The sequence below is a fragment of the Sarcophilus harrisii genome, chromosome 1 (genome assembly GCF_902635505.1).
Source record: "Sarcophilus harrisii chromosome 1, mSarHar1.11, whole genome shotgun sequence".
Lineage (NCBI taxonomy): Eukaryota > Metazoa > Chordata > Mammalia > Dasyuromorphia > Dasyuridae > Sarcophilus > Sarcophilus harrisii.
Window position 1 is genome coordinate 709,156,636 of NC_045426.1, and position 15,663 is coordinate 709,172,298.

Genomic DNA, 15,663 nt, shown 5'->3' on the forward strand with positions numbered 1-15,663 from the left:
ATGAAGTTCCATGGGCCTGTTTCCAAGGACACTTTATGGTTACCCATCGAACCTGCCCTCTGCCTCTAACAGATGAACTCTCTCCTTTACAATTATTGTTCCATCACCTTCTAATCTGATGATGTGATAGTTATATTGAGAAGGGGAGGGTCTGTTTCAGTGACCAGAGATTGGAGCTAAAAGGGACCTGAAAAGGATGTCCTATCCAACTGCTTCATTTTAGAGAAACTAAGAGACTTGCCCCAGCATCTAAAGTTGGATTGCAACCAGGTCTTCCTGACTCCCAAATCCATCGCTCTATCCACTTCTATCTATGGCCAGAATCTATGCCCTCTGCCTATTCATGTATTCAACAAGCATTTTAACTTTGAGGGGATGTTTTCTTTTCCTGTAACTTATTTCCTAATATGTCCCCTTCCCTTTTCCCCCAAGAGAAGTTCTCATAATATGTTAAAAAAAAAAGATATAAATTGTGGTAATTTAAGAGGTTAAAGAGACATAGTTTCTAGGTAATTGGTCATACCCCATTTGATAAATGATGAAAAGCCATGATCTGTGCCCAAAGGGCTATAAATTCATGCATATCTTTTGACCTAACAATACCACCACTTGGGGTGACTACTAAAAATGATTCGAGAAAAAATGCAAATGACCTATGTGTACAAAAAATATACATATCCTCTCTCTTCTCAGGGCAAAGAAATTGGAAATTGAGAGGATACCTATCAAGTGGGGAATGGTATGTGTTTGTGATGGAATATTATTGTTCTATGGGAATTGTTCTATGGGGAAATAATGAGCAGGATGCTCTCAGGAAAAAAAATCTAGAAATTCCTCTATGAACTCAAGCAAAGTGAAATGTACCCAGAGAACCCACAACTCAAAAAATTTAAAAAGAAATGTAAAAAATAGTTTTAAAAGTAACTGGGGTAAAATAGTAAATAAATAAAATAAAATAGAAAAAAAAATAAAAGGATGGTCATTTGACCATCTCTCTTTAGACGAAAGATCCTTAATGTCAGTGAGTCACAGGTTAAATGCCCTTCAAAGAGTAGGTATTTCTGAGGGGTGCTAATCAACTCTGGATGATTAACATAATGGCAAGTGAAGTGTATTAAAATGAGGGTCTTGGGGTACATAACCCAAATCTTAGTCAAGGAGGTTTATCCATTGTTATATAACCTGTCAACATTTTTTCAGAACTGTCTGAGCAAACACAATGCAGGAATAGACCCATTAGCCCAAATTTCTTCAAATTTCTTTTACTGTCTGATTAGATTTTGGCTTGCATAAATCTTTAAAAGATTTCCCACACTGGATTGTTTCTGGATGAGAGAGCAGAAAAGATGGAAAAATCTTGGTTTGGATTCAATAATTAGTTACTAAATACAAGAGAGAAATATGCATTTCTCACAACATTCAGCAAAACGAAACCCATCAAATCCAAAAGCTGTGTTCTACTTCCAAAGTCTCCCCCATTCCTTCCCCACAAAGAAAGAAGCAAGGTATATTTTCCCCAAATCTCTTTTGGAGATATGCTTGATCGTTACAATTGTGCTGTATACAGTTTTCATTTTTTATTGCTGAATGTACATTTATTAAGCACCTACTTCTCATACTACCCATTCATGGGGATTGAGAACAACTCATAAACTAAAGCACAAGGTAAATGAAAACTATGGTGATGTTGATGGAGTGACTTATAGGGACCATTCCTTGGAACCCATGCAGATATTCTCAAGTCCCAATTCACTGCGTGAAGATTCTAAGGAATGGAAGAAAGACTACTTTGGGCCATGTATGACTAGGGAGCTTGTACTGTGTGATGAAAAACAATTTCTCAATTGGCTCCTATCAAGCTGGAAGATTTAATAATGGATGGACTTACTATGGGTGATGACGATGAGTTTCCTGCTGAGCTGATGTTCAGGAGATATACAAAGAGGTTACCAGCCTTTCTGTTCCTCTCTCTTGCTTTCAGCCATAAAGAGTTTAATACACCAGTAGTGTGACTTAATGGATGAAGGTGCACCTAGCTTCAATACAGCTATGAGCACTTGGCTGTCTTTGTCTTTGTTTTTCCCTGATATTAGACAAATGAGTACCCATGATGGACATGTCCAGTGGTAGCCTTGGGCCATATGTGCAACTGAGGACAGCCCCTACCCAAGCTTCTAAACAGTCCTCAGGATCGGAAGCCAAAGAGAAGAAAGGGAGATGGCTGAGGTCAGTCGCCCTTTTGTACAGTCACTGGATTCTAGTTCGGAATCCAATTAGAGAACTCTTTAAAATCTTCGTTGTAAGCCCCCGAGTCATCCATCACTCTCAGTCATACAAAGCTAGAAGTAGGCTCTCCGAAGCTTCCATGTGATGGACGAGAATCAGACAGAGAATATCCATCTACACACGCTCCAAGGCATGACCCTTTTATTCCAATCCATCCACATTACATTGGTCTCATCAATCACCGAGCAAGCATTTATTGCGTCTACTATGTGTGAGGTACTGCTCTCTCAGCACTAGGGATATAATATGATTATAATGGGGGTGGAGAGAGGAGAGAATAAGGTATATTTAGAAGGACATATAAATAAAGAATAGAAATATAAAGAGAATAAATGCAAAAAATATGATTCTTCACTAAAATCATAGAATCATGGGATCTCAGTGTAGGGAGAGACAGAAAAGATCAGCGAATGTGTGAACAAGAATCCCCTCTAATAATAGCTAAAATTTAGAGAGTGCACTAAGGTTAGCAAGACGTGTTATATCTATGATTCCATTTGATCCTCCAAACAATAAAGATGGTACCAAGGTTATTATTCTTTGCAAAATAAAGAAACCAAGGCTGAAATGTTAAATGACTTTAGTCAAAGAGCTTGTAAATTTCTGAGGAAGGATTTGAACCCAAGTCTTCTTGAATCCAATTCCAAGACTCCTTTAGCCATCCTATGAAGCCCCTTTGTCAGACTCAAGTGGACCACTTCTCTTTGAGACAGCTCTCACTGCTGGGAGGGTTTCCTCATAGGAAGCTTGAATTTGCCTCTTTCCAACTTCTACTCCCAAGTCCTGGTTCTGAGCCCTGGGACCAAGCAGAACAAATCTGATCTCTCTTCCACATGAGAGCCTTCAGGAAGCCAGAGCCAGCCAGCCCTTCCCACCCCTCACTCCCACTCTGATGGATGCCTCATCAAATATGACCGTGGTCTTAAGACTACACCAGCAGAGCCCAAGATCTTATGGGTTTTACCAAGTCATAAAGGCTTTAAGTACAGGCCCAGCAACAATTATGCTCCAAGGACCAGACAGGCTAAGGTTAGAGAGGCACATAGCCCAGCTGTTGACAGGAAGAACAGGGGATTGCTATGTGCACTGACGAAAGGAGTGTCCACCCCAATAAAAGCATAGCTTCATGGCAGACCCAAGAGGATGTCACCTCATCACCAGATCCCACTTACTGAGAACGCCATTGTAACATCTAAGAAAGAAAAGGGATCCTCCAAAATTGGCATTTTTTATCCCTCAATGAAATCTTGGGTCATGTTGTGTTAAGAGTAATTAAGAGAAATAATCCTGCCCCATTATTCCCTGGTCATGGAACACCTAGAATAACGTATTCACTTTGGAGTATCGTATTTTAAGAAGGGCACTGATGAGAGGGACTAGATTGGCAGGGAGGGTGGCATGTCAAGATCATATCCTGTCAGCAGCCCACTGGACAAGCCAGTCTCACTTAAATGGGACAAGACGGGGGCAGTTTGATGGTTGCCTTCAAGGATCTGAAGGGCTATTAGGCTTTCCTAATAGAAGATGGATTGTCCTTTGGGCCACTAAGGACAGAAGGAGAAGAATGAGGAAGGGAGTGGTCGGGGGCAGATCTAGTTTAAAATGAAGGGGGCAGGGGCTTCCCTTGCTAAACTTCAAAGACTGATCAACTGCTCACTGGGCGTTGTAGAAGGGACTCCTGATCAGGTGTGGTTCAGAATAGTGATCACAGAGGTCTCTGCTCTTTGAAATTCCAGTATTCTCCCTTTAGCTGTTGCTATCCATGGTTCTGAAGCCGTCACCTGATTTTCCACATTGCTGTTAAATGGGGCTTAATCCCCTTGAAAACCCATAATGGTCAGGGCCATTTGAAGCCTTTTTTAAAGATGGAAAGCATGGATCATTAAGGGTTCTTCCCCCTCCACCCCACCAAAAACCTTCCATGAAGGACACAGCAGCCTCATGTGGCAGTAAGTGGTTCTGGACCCGTAGTCAGGAGACATGGGTTCAAGTCCAGGTTTTGCTCCTTCCCAGCCCTGTGACCTTGGGCAAGGCCTTTCCCTGTTAAACCTGAGAATCTTCATGTCAAAAGGGGACCCTACTATCTACACCACCTGCCTCAGGGTTATTAGGTTGTGAGTCCTTAGTATAAATGGAAGTTATTGCAAATGAGCAGACGTGGAGAATTCCAACCATCAAGATGTATCAACTATCCCAAATCCACTAACAAAAGAGCTTCATTATATTGATATAAATGAACAGAGAGTGGGTCACTCATGTGTGTTCTCTCATTTGTGTACCCAGTCCACAGTTACAAGGCAGGAACTCATAGGAGAGCTAGGAAGAGAAGGCAGGGGAGAGAAAAGAAGGATAGAATCATCTTTGTGACAGAACACAAGAAGCAGCAGAGGGTGCACAGAACTCTGGCTATAGACAGAGCCCCATGGTGGCTGCTGGGTATGCATACATACAAGGAAATCTTTTTCTTTTTCTTTTTTTTTTGCTGAGGCAAATGGGGTTAAGTGACTTGCCCAGGGTCACATAGCTAGGATGTGTTGAGTGTCTGAGACCAGATTTGAACTCAGGAGGAAATCAGGAGAACCTCCTGCCCCTAGGAAATCTTCTTCTAAAGGAACATATTTCACTGGGTGCTTTTAAACACAAAGTCCCAGCAAGTGTTCCTAAGTCTGGCACCCTAAGTCATCACCCTCACCCATCTTGTTTAAAGCTTCCCTCACCTGTTTTTTTGGGTGTTATGTCCTCTGGGAATGGATGATTCCTACCTTCATCCAACTCAATATTTTTCTTCCTAATTCAAAGCTCAGACCGAGTCATCCTCTCACTCAGAACATTTTCTGTGACATCTTCTTGCACCCAGAACAAAATACTAAGGTCCTTAGCTTGTTGGAATCAGCAGCTCACACTTTATGGGACACAACCCTGGAACTAGTCCTGGAGTCCCATCTACAATATGCTTCTACTCGAATTTCAATCAGAGATGGGGAACTCACCACATGAGATGGCTCTTAATGATTTTTACCCAGATTTTTCTCTCTTCAAATTCATTCACTTAATGAGTATCTCTTAAACACCTTGACGATGTGCAAACACTTCTCAAAGATAAAAAGAAAGTAACCCTTGACCTCAAAGAGTTCACGATCCCTCCACTGGGCCTAGTTGTGCCTTCTCGAGCCAAGTTCATTCTTCTTTCAGGGGAGAACCCTTGAGAAGGCTGAACATAGCTAGCAGGTCTCTTTAAGTCTCTTCTGCTTTATTAGAGCCCTAATTTCTGCAGGGCTCAAGGTCAGAGAACAAACTTCCCCTGAAAGGCTATTAAGTCTCTTTAACACTGATATTTTCAACCAGGCAATCAATAAATCCACTAACAACTCTCTTCCTTCACATTTTTGAAGATCAGCAGGTAATGTTCTTTGTCTCTAATGATCTAACCCACACTCACAATTGGTTGTATTGATGCTACGACTTTCCCACAGATTAATAAGAGCCAGGAGAGGATCCCTGCTGTCTTCAAACATGCATCGTACCAATGGCACAGATCAGCAAAAACCTGCATTTTGTTCGAAACAGGAAGGTTGCCCATAACAGATGTGTGTAGGTGGGCATGTGTACATGTGTGTGTATATTTAATGGGAAAACAATTTTATTAGAGCAATTACACATGGAGACTTATATATTTCAAAGATAAATGGGAGAGACCCATGATATCTTTTGCCACTGGAGGAAAAATGGTCCCCTTGGAACTACCCCATCACATAGGGCTTGCTTTCTTCCACAGCTCCCTGCCTTTACTTACCAAAGGAGCCGAATCATAAGGCCATTGTAAAAACCAAACCAAACCAAGCTCTGCTCGGTGCCCCAGATATTGCATGCGGAGCCTAAAGGAGCTTCGGGGTCTAAGGAAGTACAAATAGAACCAAGGAGCTGATTAAAAGCGCCTTCATCAATATAAGAATGAAAGGATTCCGTTGAAAGGGATACAAGTTTTTAAAGCCCTACTCAACTGCAGAATCAACATTGGCTGAGGGCCACCTGTGGCGAGGAAACCCCTATCCTGCCATCTCCTGGGCTCGGCCTGCTAGCCTTGAGCAATTAGCTACCTTCTAGGTTCTTAATCAGTCTTCACTGGATTAAACCAGTTTCATTGGATGCCATGAACAGAGTCCTGTGCTAGGGGTGAAGGGAGATGGACCATAGGAAAATGTCACCCAGAGACTTGCGATCTAGAACAAAATGGTCCCGGTTCCCTCTGTCCGGCACATGGAGCTCCACGAGACACTTGACCGTCTTTCCTCGCGGCAGCCCCGAGTGCAGGTGCTTTGATGCCATTTTTCGGCTGTCAGGGCTGAACCGCCAAGTGCTTTGGTCATTGCCAGGGGTTCCATTGCCAGTAAGTGCTGAGGTGGGATTGATGCTCCAAGTCAGGACTCCGTCCCTGCCCCACCTTCCCTGGGGCCACATCAGAGGAGGCAGGAGGAGGGAAGAGGAGATGGTTTAAGCCCTACCCGTGTCTTCCATTGGCAAGATCCCCGGGGGCAGAGAATGGGTGCCAAGGTGCCGGGGAAGAGAAGGCTTTGGGTCCTGCCCAATGTCAATATTTAACTCTTCACTTCCTGGAAACTTCTTGATTGGTAATGCTCCTGTTCAGGGAGCCCGGCCCCTTCCCCTGCCCTCGCCGTGCCCCGTGCCGACTTTCCTGGCCAGTGCGCTGCTTTGCCCTACGCTCCCTTATTTGCTCATTAATGTGATTGATTTCCTGAGTAATGTTGTAATGAACAATCCATCAATTATTAAACCCTCGCCCATAACAGGAAACAGCTTGGGTCTGATGAGAAGCAGCCTGAATTCGGGGTCAGAGGACTTGGGTTTGAACCCCAGATCTTGTCTGTAACCATGGGCAAGTCCTTTTGAGATGACCTGACAGTGGGAAAAAATGTTGGCTTTGAACGCAAAGGTTTTGGGTTCAAATCCCCACTCCTCCACTTTCCGCCTCCGTAAAATGAAAGAGTTGGACTGTCTGACTCTAAGGCATCTTCATATTCCAAACCCATGATCCCTCTGTGGTCCTCGGTTTCCCCCTCTGTGAAATGAAAAGGGGTGGACATCCCGAATAGAAGTATGGAAAGAGTCTGTTTTTAAACACAGGATCCAGACTTCCTGGGGGGGGGTAAGGCCAGCTGGCCCAGCCCCCCCTCCCTTCAGTTATACTTCTATAACCCAAATCTACATAAATGCTAGATACGATTCAATATTACCCAGGCAAGGTTTGCTCAGGCTCCTTCCTTCCTTGCAAACGCACCCATCGATGCTTGCTGGTCATCCAACTTGTCTGAGATCCTTCCCACTTGGGCCCCTCCTGGAGCTCACAGACTTGCCATGGACCCCAACCATAAGCACATCCCGGTCTAGCCTCCGGTCTGCCACTAAGTGCCTGTGTTATCCCACCCAAGGCTTCACTTTTGCCCATCGAATGCTCTGGGTGTGAGGTGGAGAATGATCCCGGAAGACAGGGGCGCCCGGTGATGGGCCACCAAGGCCCCTGGGGCCCCATGAGCGGCAGGGACGGCTCCCAGCCCTGAGCATAGGAAAGCAGCTGGATCTTGGTGGCCTCCCTGGCTTGGGCTGACCGTCCCGGGCTGGCGGGAGGGGGGGGGCGGGCACAGCGGATGACCTTCTCTCCTCCGGTGGGGCTGCCTGGCAGCAGCTGTGCCCACCCATCCCCAGCCAAGCCCGCCCGGGCCGAGCCATGTGCGTGGGAACATCTGCTTGTTGTTGGCAAGATTCATTCCAGGCCAGATGCTTCTATTGCATAAACCCTGGGCTCCTCTTCGACTTTAATCCCGGCCCCGCACCCAAGCCGGCCTCTGTTTGCTTTGCCTTCCTCTGCCTCAATTTTCAAGCCCCAGCCTTCCCAAGAGCATCATGTCCTGGCCCCAACTGCCCACTGAGGACTGGTTCTGCCCATCAGACCCAGGCGGCCCCGCTGCCCACATGCTGAGGGTCTGGGGGGGGGGCGGTTCTGAGTCCTGGAAGGGGTGAATCCCGGCTCTGACCCACATCCTTGGCAGGCTGGGGGAGAGGCAGCCACTGCTGGGAAGGGCCGAGAGGCCGGCCACGGCTCCCTTGTGTCCACGGGTGCCACATGACCCTGTCTGCCTCCCAGGACACCGGAGAGTGCTGGCCTCCCCCGCTCGGATCATTGGTCCATTTCATGCCTTCGGCCTGTGGACGCCCCACAGTCATGGGGCTGGAAGGGCCCAAGAGGCCGGGCACAAACTCTCGTGTGTCCACGGGTGCCACATGACCCTGTCTGCCTCCCAGGACACCGGAGAGTGCCGGCCTCCCCCGCTCGGATCATTGGTCCATCTCATGCCTTTGGCCTGCGGACGCCCCACAGTCATGGGGCTGGAAGGGCCCGAGAGGCCGGCCACAAACTCTCACGTGTCCACAGGTGCCACGGCCCTTGCATGTGTCCCTGCCTTTCCTGCTGTGAGGACCTCACAGGTCATTCCTCCCACCACGCAGCAGGAGCTGTCCCAGTGCCTCCCAAGCTCTTCTTTGAGGTCCCCTGCTCACCCTGTCCCTATGTCCAGCCTAACTGTCCCTCCCCCTTCCCAATGTTCATCCACCCGCTGACCCACCGTGTCCCCAGGGATACCCACCGCTCTGGCCACCCCGGCCCGAGCAGAGTCCTGGCCGCACCCCCTCCCCCACTGCTTCCTTCGTCGCTGATCACAACTTTCCCCTCCAGACCCCATGGCTTCCTTAACCACGGCCCCCGGCCCATCCCTTGTTGCCCACGCTTAAAGACCCCGGACCTCGCCAGGTGGCCCGTTCCCCTTCTGGTCCTTCTGTCCCGACCTCCGGGTGAGACGTGGGTTTCTGAGCCTCAGCCACTCACACACGCTCACAGAAATCCCCGCTCCGTCCTCGAACTCGAGCTTATTCCCACGGCCCCCTATCTGGGGGGAGCCCCAGGCCCCCATTTCCCTTCTCTGCCTCCTTTCCAGGCCTAATGTTACCCGTCCTTCTCCCCATTCTCAGGTGCTGGTTCCTCCCCAGCCGAGTCCTGCTGCTGCCCCCATGAACAGTGCCCCCCACGGGCCTGCGCCCCCGAGGGATTGTGATGAGGGCAGCCTCTCCCCACTCCTCCCAGTCCCAGGGCCTCCCTCCGGGATTGTTCCCGATGTCTCCTGCCGGGGCTCACTTTGTAGCGAGTTCTCTCCCCCTCCCACCCTCCACCATTAGACTGTGAGCTCTCCAGGGCAGGGACTGGCTTCTGCCTCTTTTTGTATCCCCGAGTCTTGGCACAGGGCCTGCACACAGCAGGTGCTTAATGTTTCCTGACTGACTGACTGACTGACTGACTGACGGCTCCCTCCTCTCAGCTCATGCATTCTATCATAGGATTCCCTTTCTTGGCTATTGAGCTTGCAGGCTTCCCAGATCCCCAGATCTTTTTCCCTTGGAGCATCACCTAGACAGGCTTCCCCATTGTGGGGAAGGGGAGGGGCTGGGGGGCTGGGTTGGGGAGTGGGAAGGGCAAGCTTTGGCATTCACTTCCTTTATCGCTGGGTCTGCCTGTTTCTCCATAAGAGGAAGGCGAGGGCCTCGGGGTCCCATTTGGCTCCAAACTCATGAGCCCACAAGGCTACACTGGCCCCTGTGGGATTTGTCCTGCTCCTGCCGCTGTCATTCAGTGAATGAGCTGCCCCCCTGTGGTACCCGAGAACTTCTGGGCCATCCCAGTCACTGAAGGGCGGCCCGGGGGCAGGGAGCTCCTCATGAGCAGGGATCTTTCTCACACATGGTCATCCCACCGGGTGCCCCTGGCCCTGAGGAGGCCCCCCTGCCCGCCTCGGCCCCCTGGGCAGCAGGAACTAAGCTGGGCCCCATATTTGGGACCCACATTTCTGGGCCCCAAGAGAGACGAGGCCCTCCGGCCCGTGGCAAGAACCAAGCACCAGGCAGAAGGCCAAGACATTCACCATCATTATTGGGGGTTCTGGGAGAAGGCTCAGCCTGGCTCGGGTCTTTCTCCAGGGCCGGGACTTCAGGGCTTCCACTCGATGACCTTGGTGGCGATCTGAGCCGCGTGCCTCACGTACAGGACGGGGTCCTGGAACAGAGCCTTGAATTTGTTCACCTGCGGGAGCAGGTCCCGCCGGCCCTCAGGGGCCTCGGCCAGCATGGTCAGCGTCTTGATGGCATTCAAGCGCACTTTGGGCAAGTCGACATCCAGCAGTTCCAGCAGAAATGGGATGGCTCCCGCATCCAGGGCGGCGTACTTGCCTGAAAATGCAGGGAAGCAGCACATGCCCACACTGCAGAGACACACAGTCCCCTCATGCTCCAGTGCAGCAACACAAAGACTCACACTCACACTCACTAACACACTCACACACACACTCACACTCACTCACATACACACTCACACTCACACATTCTCACACACACTCACACTCACACATACACTCACACACTCACACTCACTCACACACACTCACATTCTCACACACTCTCACTCACACACACTCACACTCACACACACTCACACATACACACACTCACACTCACTCACACACACACATACTCACTCACACACACACTCACACATTCTCACACACTCACTCACACTCACACACACACTCACACACACACACTCACACTCACACACTCACACACCCCTCACAATGGGTACCCACATCCTGAGACAGACCCAGACCCCTAGACTGGTCTGTAAACAGGATCCCACCGCCAGCATTTCCCAAACTCACCCAAGGATATTTCTGAACAAAGAAAGGATCTTGTCTTGCTGCTCCCACAATAATTATGGGGAGGGGGGCAGGACAATGCAGAGGCTATCTAGTCATTCCACAGAGCCCACTGTTTGCTTTGCAGCTCACTCCGAGGAAATGCTCGACTACAAATTGTAACAAATGGAGTCAGATCACTTGGTCATTTTAGCCCTGGATTCCTCTCCCAGATGAGACTGGATTGGGTGGGGCCTCCCCAAAAGGCAGGAGTGCCCAAGACATAGTTGATGACTACCTTGATCTAGTGTTTGGTAACCCCAAGACTCCAGCTTCTGGGATAAGAGCTCACTATTTGACAAAAAATGCCGGGAAAACTGGGAAATGGAATGGTAGAAACTAGACACTGACCCACATCTAACACCCTACACCAAGATAAGGTGGAAATGGGATCATGATTTAGACATAAAGGGTGACACTATAAGCAAGTTAAAAGAGCAAGGGATGGTTTGCCTGTCAGATCTGTGGGGAAGGGAGGAATTTATGGCCACAGAAGAATTGGAGAACATCATGAAATGCAAAATGGATCATTTTGATTACAATAAATTTAAAAGATTTTGCACAAACAAAACCAATGCAGCCAAGATTAGAAGGGAAGCTGAAAGCTCAGAAATATTTTTTACCACCAGTATTTCTCATAAAGGCTCATCTCTAAAATATAGAGAGAACTGACTCAAATTTATAAGCATACAAGTCATTCCCTAATTGGTAAATGGTCAAAGGATATGAACAGACAATTTCCACCCAAAGAAATTAGAGTTATTTCTAGTCATATGAAAAAAAGGCTCTACAACACTACTGATTGATTGGAGAAATGTAAATTAAGACAACCCTGAAATACTGACTCACATCTCTCCCATTGGCTAAGATGACAGGAAAAGATAATGATGAATGTCGGAAGAGATTCAGAAAACGGGGACATTAACCCAGTATTGGTAAGAGTTGTGAACTGATCCAACCATTCTGACGATAGCCCAAAGGGTTCTCAAACTGTGCATATTCTGTGATCCAGCAATCGATCAAATAGACTTCTAGGTCTTTATCCTAAAGAGATCATAAAAAAGGGAAAAGGACCTATACGTGTACAAATGTTTATAGCAGTTCTTTTTGTAGTAGCAAGGAATTGGAAAATTGAGTGGATGCCCATAAGTTACAGAATGGCTGAAAAAGTTGTGGAATATGAATGTAATGGAATATTATTGCCCTATGAGAAATGACGAGCAGGCTGATTTCAGAAAAACCTGGAAAGACATGAACTGATGCTGGACGAAGCAACCAGAACCAAGAGAACATTGTACACGGTAATGACGAGATTATGGGATGATCAACTATGATGCACTTGGCTCTTCTCAACAATGTGGTGATTCAAGGCAATTCCAATAGACTTAGGGTGGAAAATACCATTTACATCCTTACTGGGGGGTGTAGGCTGTTATATTGGTGTTAATAACATTTCCTCAAACAGAAATACCACAAAGTCATGGAAAGAGGGCCTGAAGGCCATCCTATTGCCCCTGGTTAAAAGCGAGCTAACTTTAACTTGTAAGAAGACATGTCTGACTAAGTCCTAAGCTTCTGGACCTGACAGAGAGACAAGGAGCAGAGGATGCCATAAACTAAACCAACCCCTTGCAAGTAGATTAGCAAAGCCGAGCAAGACTCTCTACCCCTTTTCAGAAGGAAGAAGGGAATGGAAAGGATCTAGTGGGTCAACCCTACTCCTTAGAGGAACGTGCACAGACACTGAAGTTAGAGCCCTTAATGGAAAAAAAGAAAAATGGAAAGAGAATAAATAGCTTTCAATATAAAGTAGAAAAGCTCACCCAAGTACTGGGCTTCCTGAAAAAACAGAATGGAGCAATCAAGTCTCAATAACTCCACGAGACAAAAAGAAATACTAGAACAAAGTGAAAAATTTGAAAATATAATTGGTAATTACTTTTTAAAAAACTGATTTTTCAAAATAAACTTCCTAGAAAACAAATGAAGGAGAGATCATCTTAAAAGCATCCAACTCCTTAAAAACAATAATCACACAAAAATACTGGCTAACATATTTTTGGGATAATAAAACTTCCCAGATCTAAGGAGTTAGGAGAAAATAGAGAGAATCCACCAATTTCCTTCTCAAAGAAAGCAAAAAACTGGAAAACAGCTAGAAATAGGCTGTCAGAGAATGTCTTAGTTGTGTTTTTTTTTCAGTGAAGTGTAAATCACTCAGAGGGTGAGGGGAAATGGAGGTAAGGGAAGCTTAAATAATGACAGGGTTTGTAACAGTCACTGTGGAGATCTGGTTAAAGAATTAATTAGGAAGGAGTAGGATTGTTTTGCTGCAGCGAGGGTCTAGTTAAGACCGTATAAAATAAATTTGTGGGGGATCCAATCAGCATGGTTTCACGATTTCCTTCAATTACATTCAGCAATACATGAGTGGGAGTGAAGGAAATGGAGAGAATGAGTAATTCTAGGTTAGCATCTGACTAGGTATGGCTAGAAATAGGACAAGGGGGCAAGGGACACAGGAAAGGAAATGGAAAGTTGGATTTATCAGGGGATTAAAATAGGAAAGGGAAGAGAGCGTAGTTGGTGATGGCTTAAGAACCGAGGGCTAGAAGGAGTGGGGGACACAGTAAAGATCAAGAAGAGGGTGAGGCGCAATTAAGACAGATGAGAAGAGAGGGATAAAAAAGTGTGGTATCTCGGATAAAGAAATGTGAGAATCCATATTCCCTAAAGAAGTAGAATACTTGTGGCTGATGAAGGAATGAATGGTGTGGCTTTCTCTATGTACAGTTTAGGTGGAGTTGGGGAGCAGGTCATGGAAACTGAACAGAGGGGGGAACTTGGAGGTGAGAGAGCATCATTATATTTATTGAAGCTCTCTTGGAGGAGAGCAAGAGTTGAGGTGGAGAGAAGGACCGTAAGCCCGGAGTGAACTCCTGGAAGGATAAAGGAAGGAGAGTATCCCTGGGACTGATCAACTTTGATGATGTGAACCTGAAAGAGAAGACATCGCTGAATGACCGTGATAGATCATGGTCATGGGAAACAAGAAGTATTTTGGTACCCCTCCTGCCGAGACGAGGGAGTGGGGGGGGGTGCAGTACAAAGGAAAGTGTAGCCTGTACTAGAAAGGATGATAAGGGGGTAAAATGTCATTGGAGAGAACCAGGTCTCGGTGTGCCAGAAGATTAAAAAAATGAGAAAGGAAGAGATTTAAGATGAAAAGAAATGAGTCATTTATGGAGTAAGTGTTACAAAGGCACCGGAATCTAGAAAAAGCAAAACATAAAATAACCAAGAATACGCTATTCTTCTGTAGGAAAAAAAAAAAAAACTATATTGTGTTTTAACCAAAGTCTGGTACACAGAAGCTATTAATATGTAAACATTTTGGCTTCAAGAGTGAGGGCCTAATGAGCACTTTCCCCCATTAAGAGCATTATTCTCTGACCTGAGCAATCGCACACTTAACATTCACAGTAATTATGAAACAAAAGACAGAATTTCAAAGCAAGAAAAGGCCCAGGTTTAAGTGTCATTTTTATTTTGGTTTAACAATATCTGAGATATCTATCATCCTGGCCCCTTCAGGTCCAGGGCAGACATGATTCAGTCCGCAATAAACTAAGGGACATTTCTCTTGGTTAACAACTCCCTCTATCAAATGGCTGATTCTGGTCCCTTTGAGCAGCGAAGTGCACATCTCTTCTTGGGATAACCATTTTAGGAAGTCCAGAGAGGTTAAGAACATTCGTATCAGAGACATCATTGCAGCATTAATTCCTCCTTTTTTTTTTTTTTTTTTTTTTTTTTTTAACATAGCTGAGGCCATAGTGCGACCTTGCTGAGCACAAATGAATCCTAGGCGTGGTTTTCATTAATTCACGAATCCCATTTTCACTAGTTTCCCTTGTTCTTTGGGTTGCCTCAGATCTGTAGCGAGATCCCTTTAGCCCCATTGGTTTGGTGGAAAGTAGAAAGCTCTTTGGATTGGATCTTACTTTAATCTAGCAGATGCAGCAAAACAAGTAGATGAAGCGAGGATCCATTCCAGCCCCCTCCGGGCACACCGAGGTTTCACTACACAGAATCTGGGAACGGCTTTGTACCTGTGGCCAGCGATGTTAGTGGGGTAGAGAAAACGACGAGGGGGGAGACAAAAGCCTGGGGGGTCAAACCTAGGGGACCCTCCAAGCCCTCAATCCCCTCCCAGTACCAATAACCGAAAGTTGTGAAGATTAGGAACCAAGGTGGTCTGATTAAAGAATAATAGGAGCTTAAAGGAAACAGTAATCCTCTGCTCTGCTGGACATTCAATTATCTGATCCCCTTAGCCACGGCCACTCAGAGTGGATACGCTGAAGCTCTCTGCCAGTTGTTCCAATGTAGTTATAAATCATACGGGGAGCATGTTCCCTATTCTTTGTGCAAGCCAACAAATCATGTGCAGCAACGGCATCCTCGTTCCTAGTCTTTGCACACCCTGCAACTAGGTGGTTGTGAAGGCCACGATGTCCACAGATCTCCCATCCCACCGAAACTACCCGGTGCTACTTCAGGAGCA

The 15,663-nt window shown here is 46.6% G+C and overlaps 1 protein-coding gene across 1 annotated transcript in view; it reads right to left on the reverse strand.

The window, feature by feature from the left end:
* Positions 1 to 10,236: 10,236 nt before the first annotated feature.
* RSPH14 (radial spoke head 14 homolog) overlaps positions 10,237 to 15,663 on the reverse strand; it is a 112,628-nt gene continuing 107,201 nt past the window's right edge. Inside the window, exon 7 of the mRNA XM_031948957.1 lies at positions 10,237 to 10,575. Coding sequence (XP_031804817.1) covers positions 10,337 to 10,575 — 239 coding nt within the window. The 3' untranslated portion in view covers positions 10,237 to 10,336. The remainder of the gene's footprint in view (positions 10,576 to 15,663) is intronic.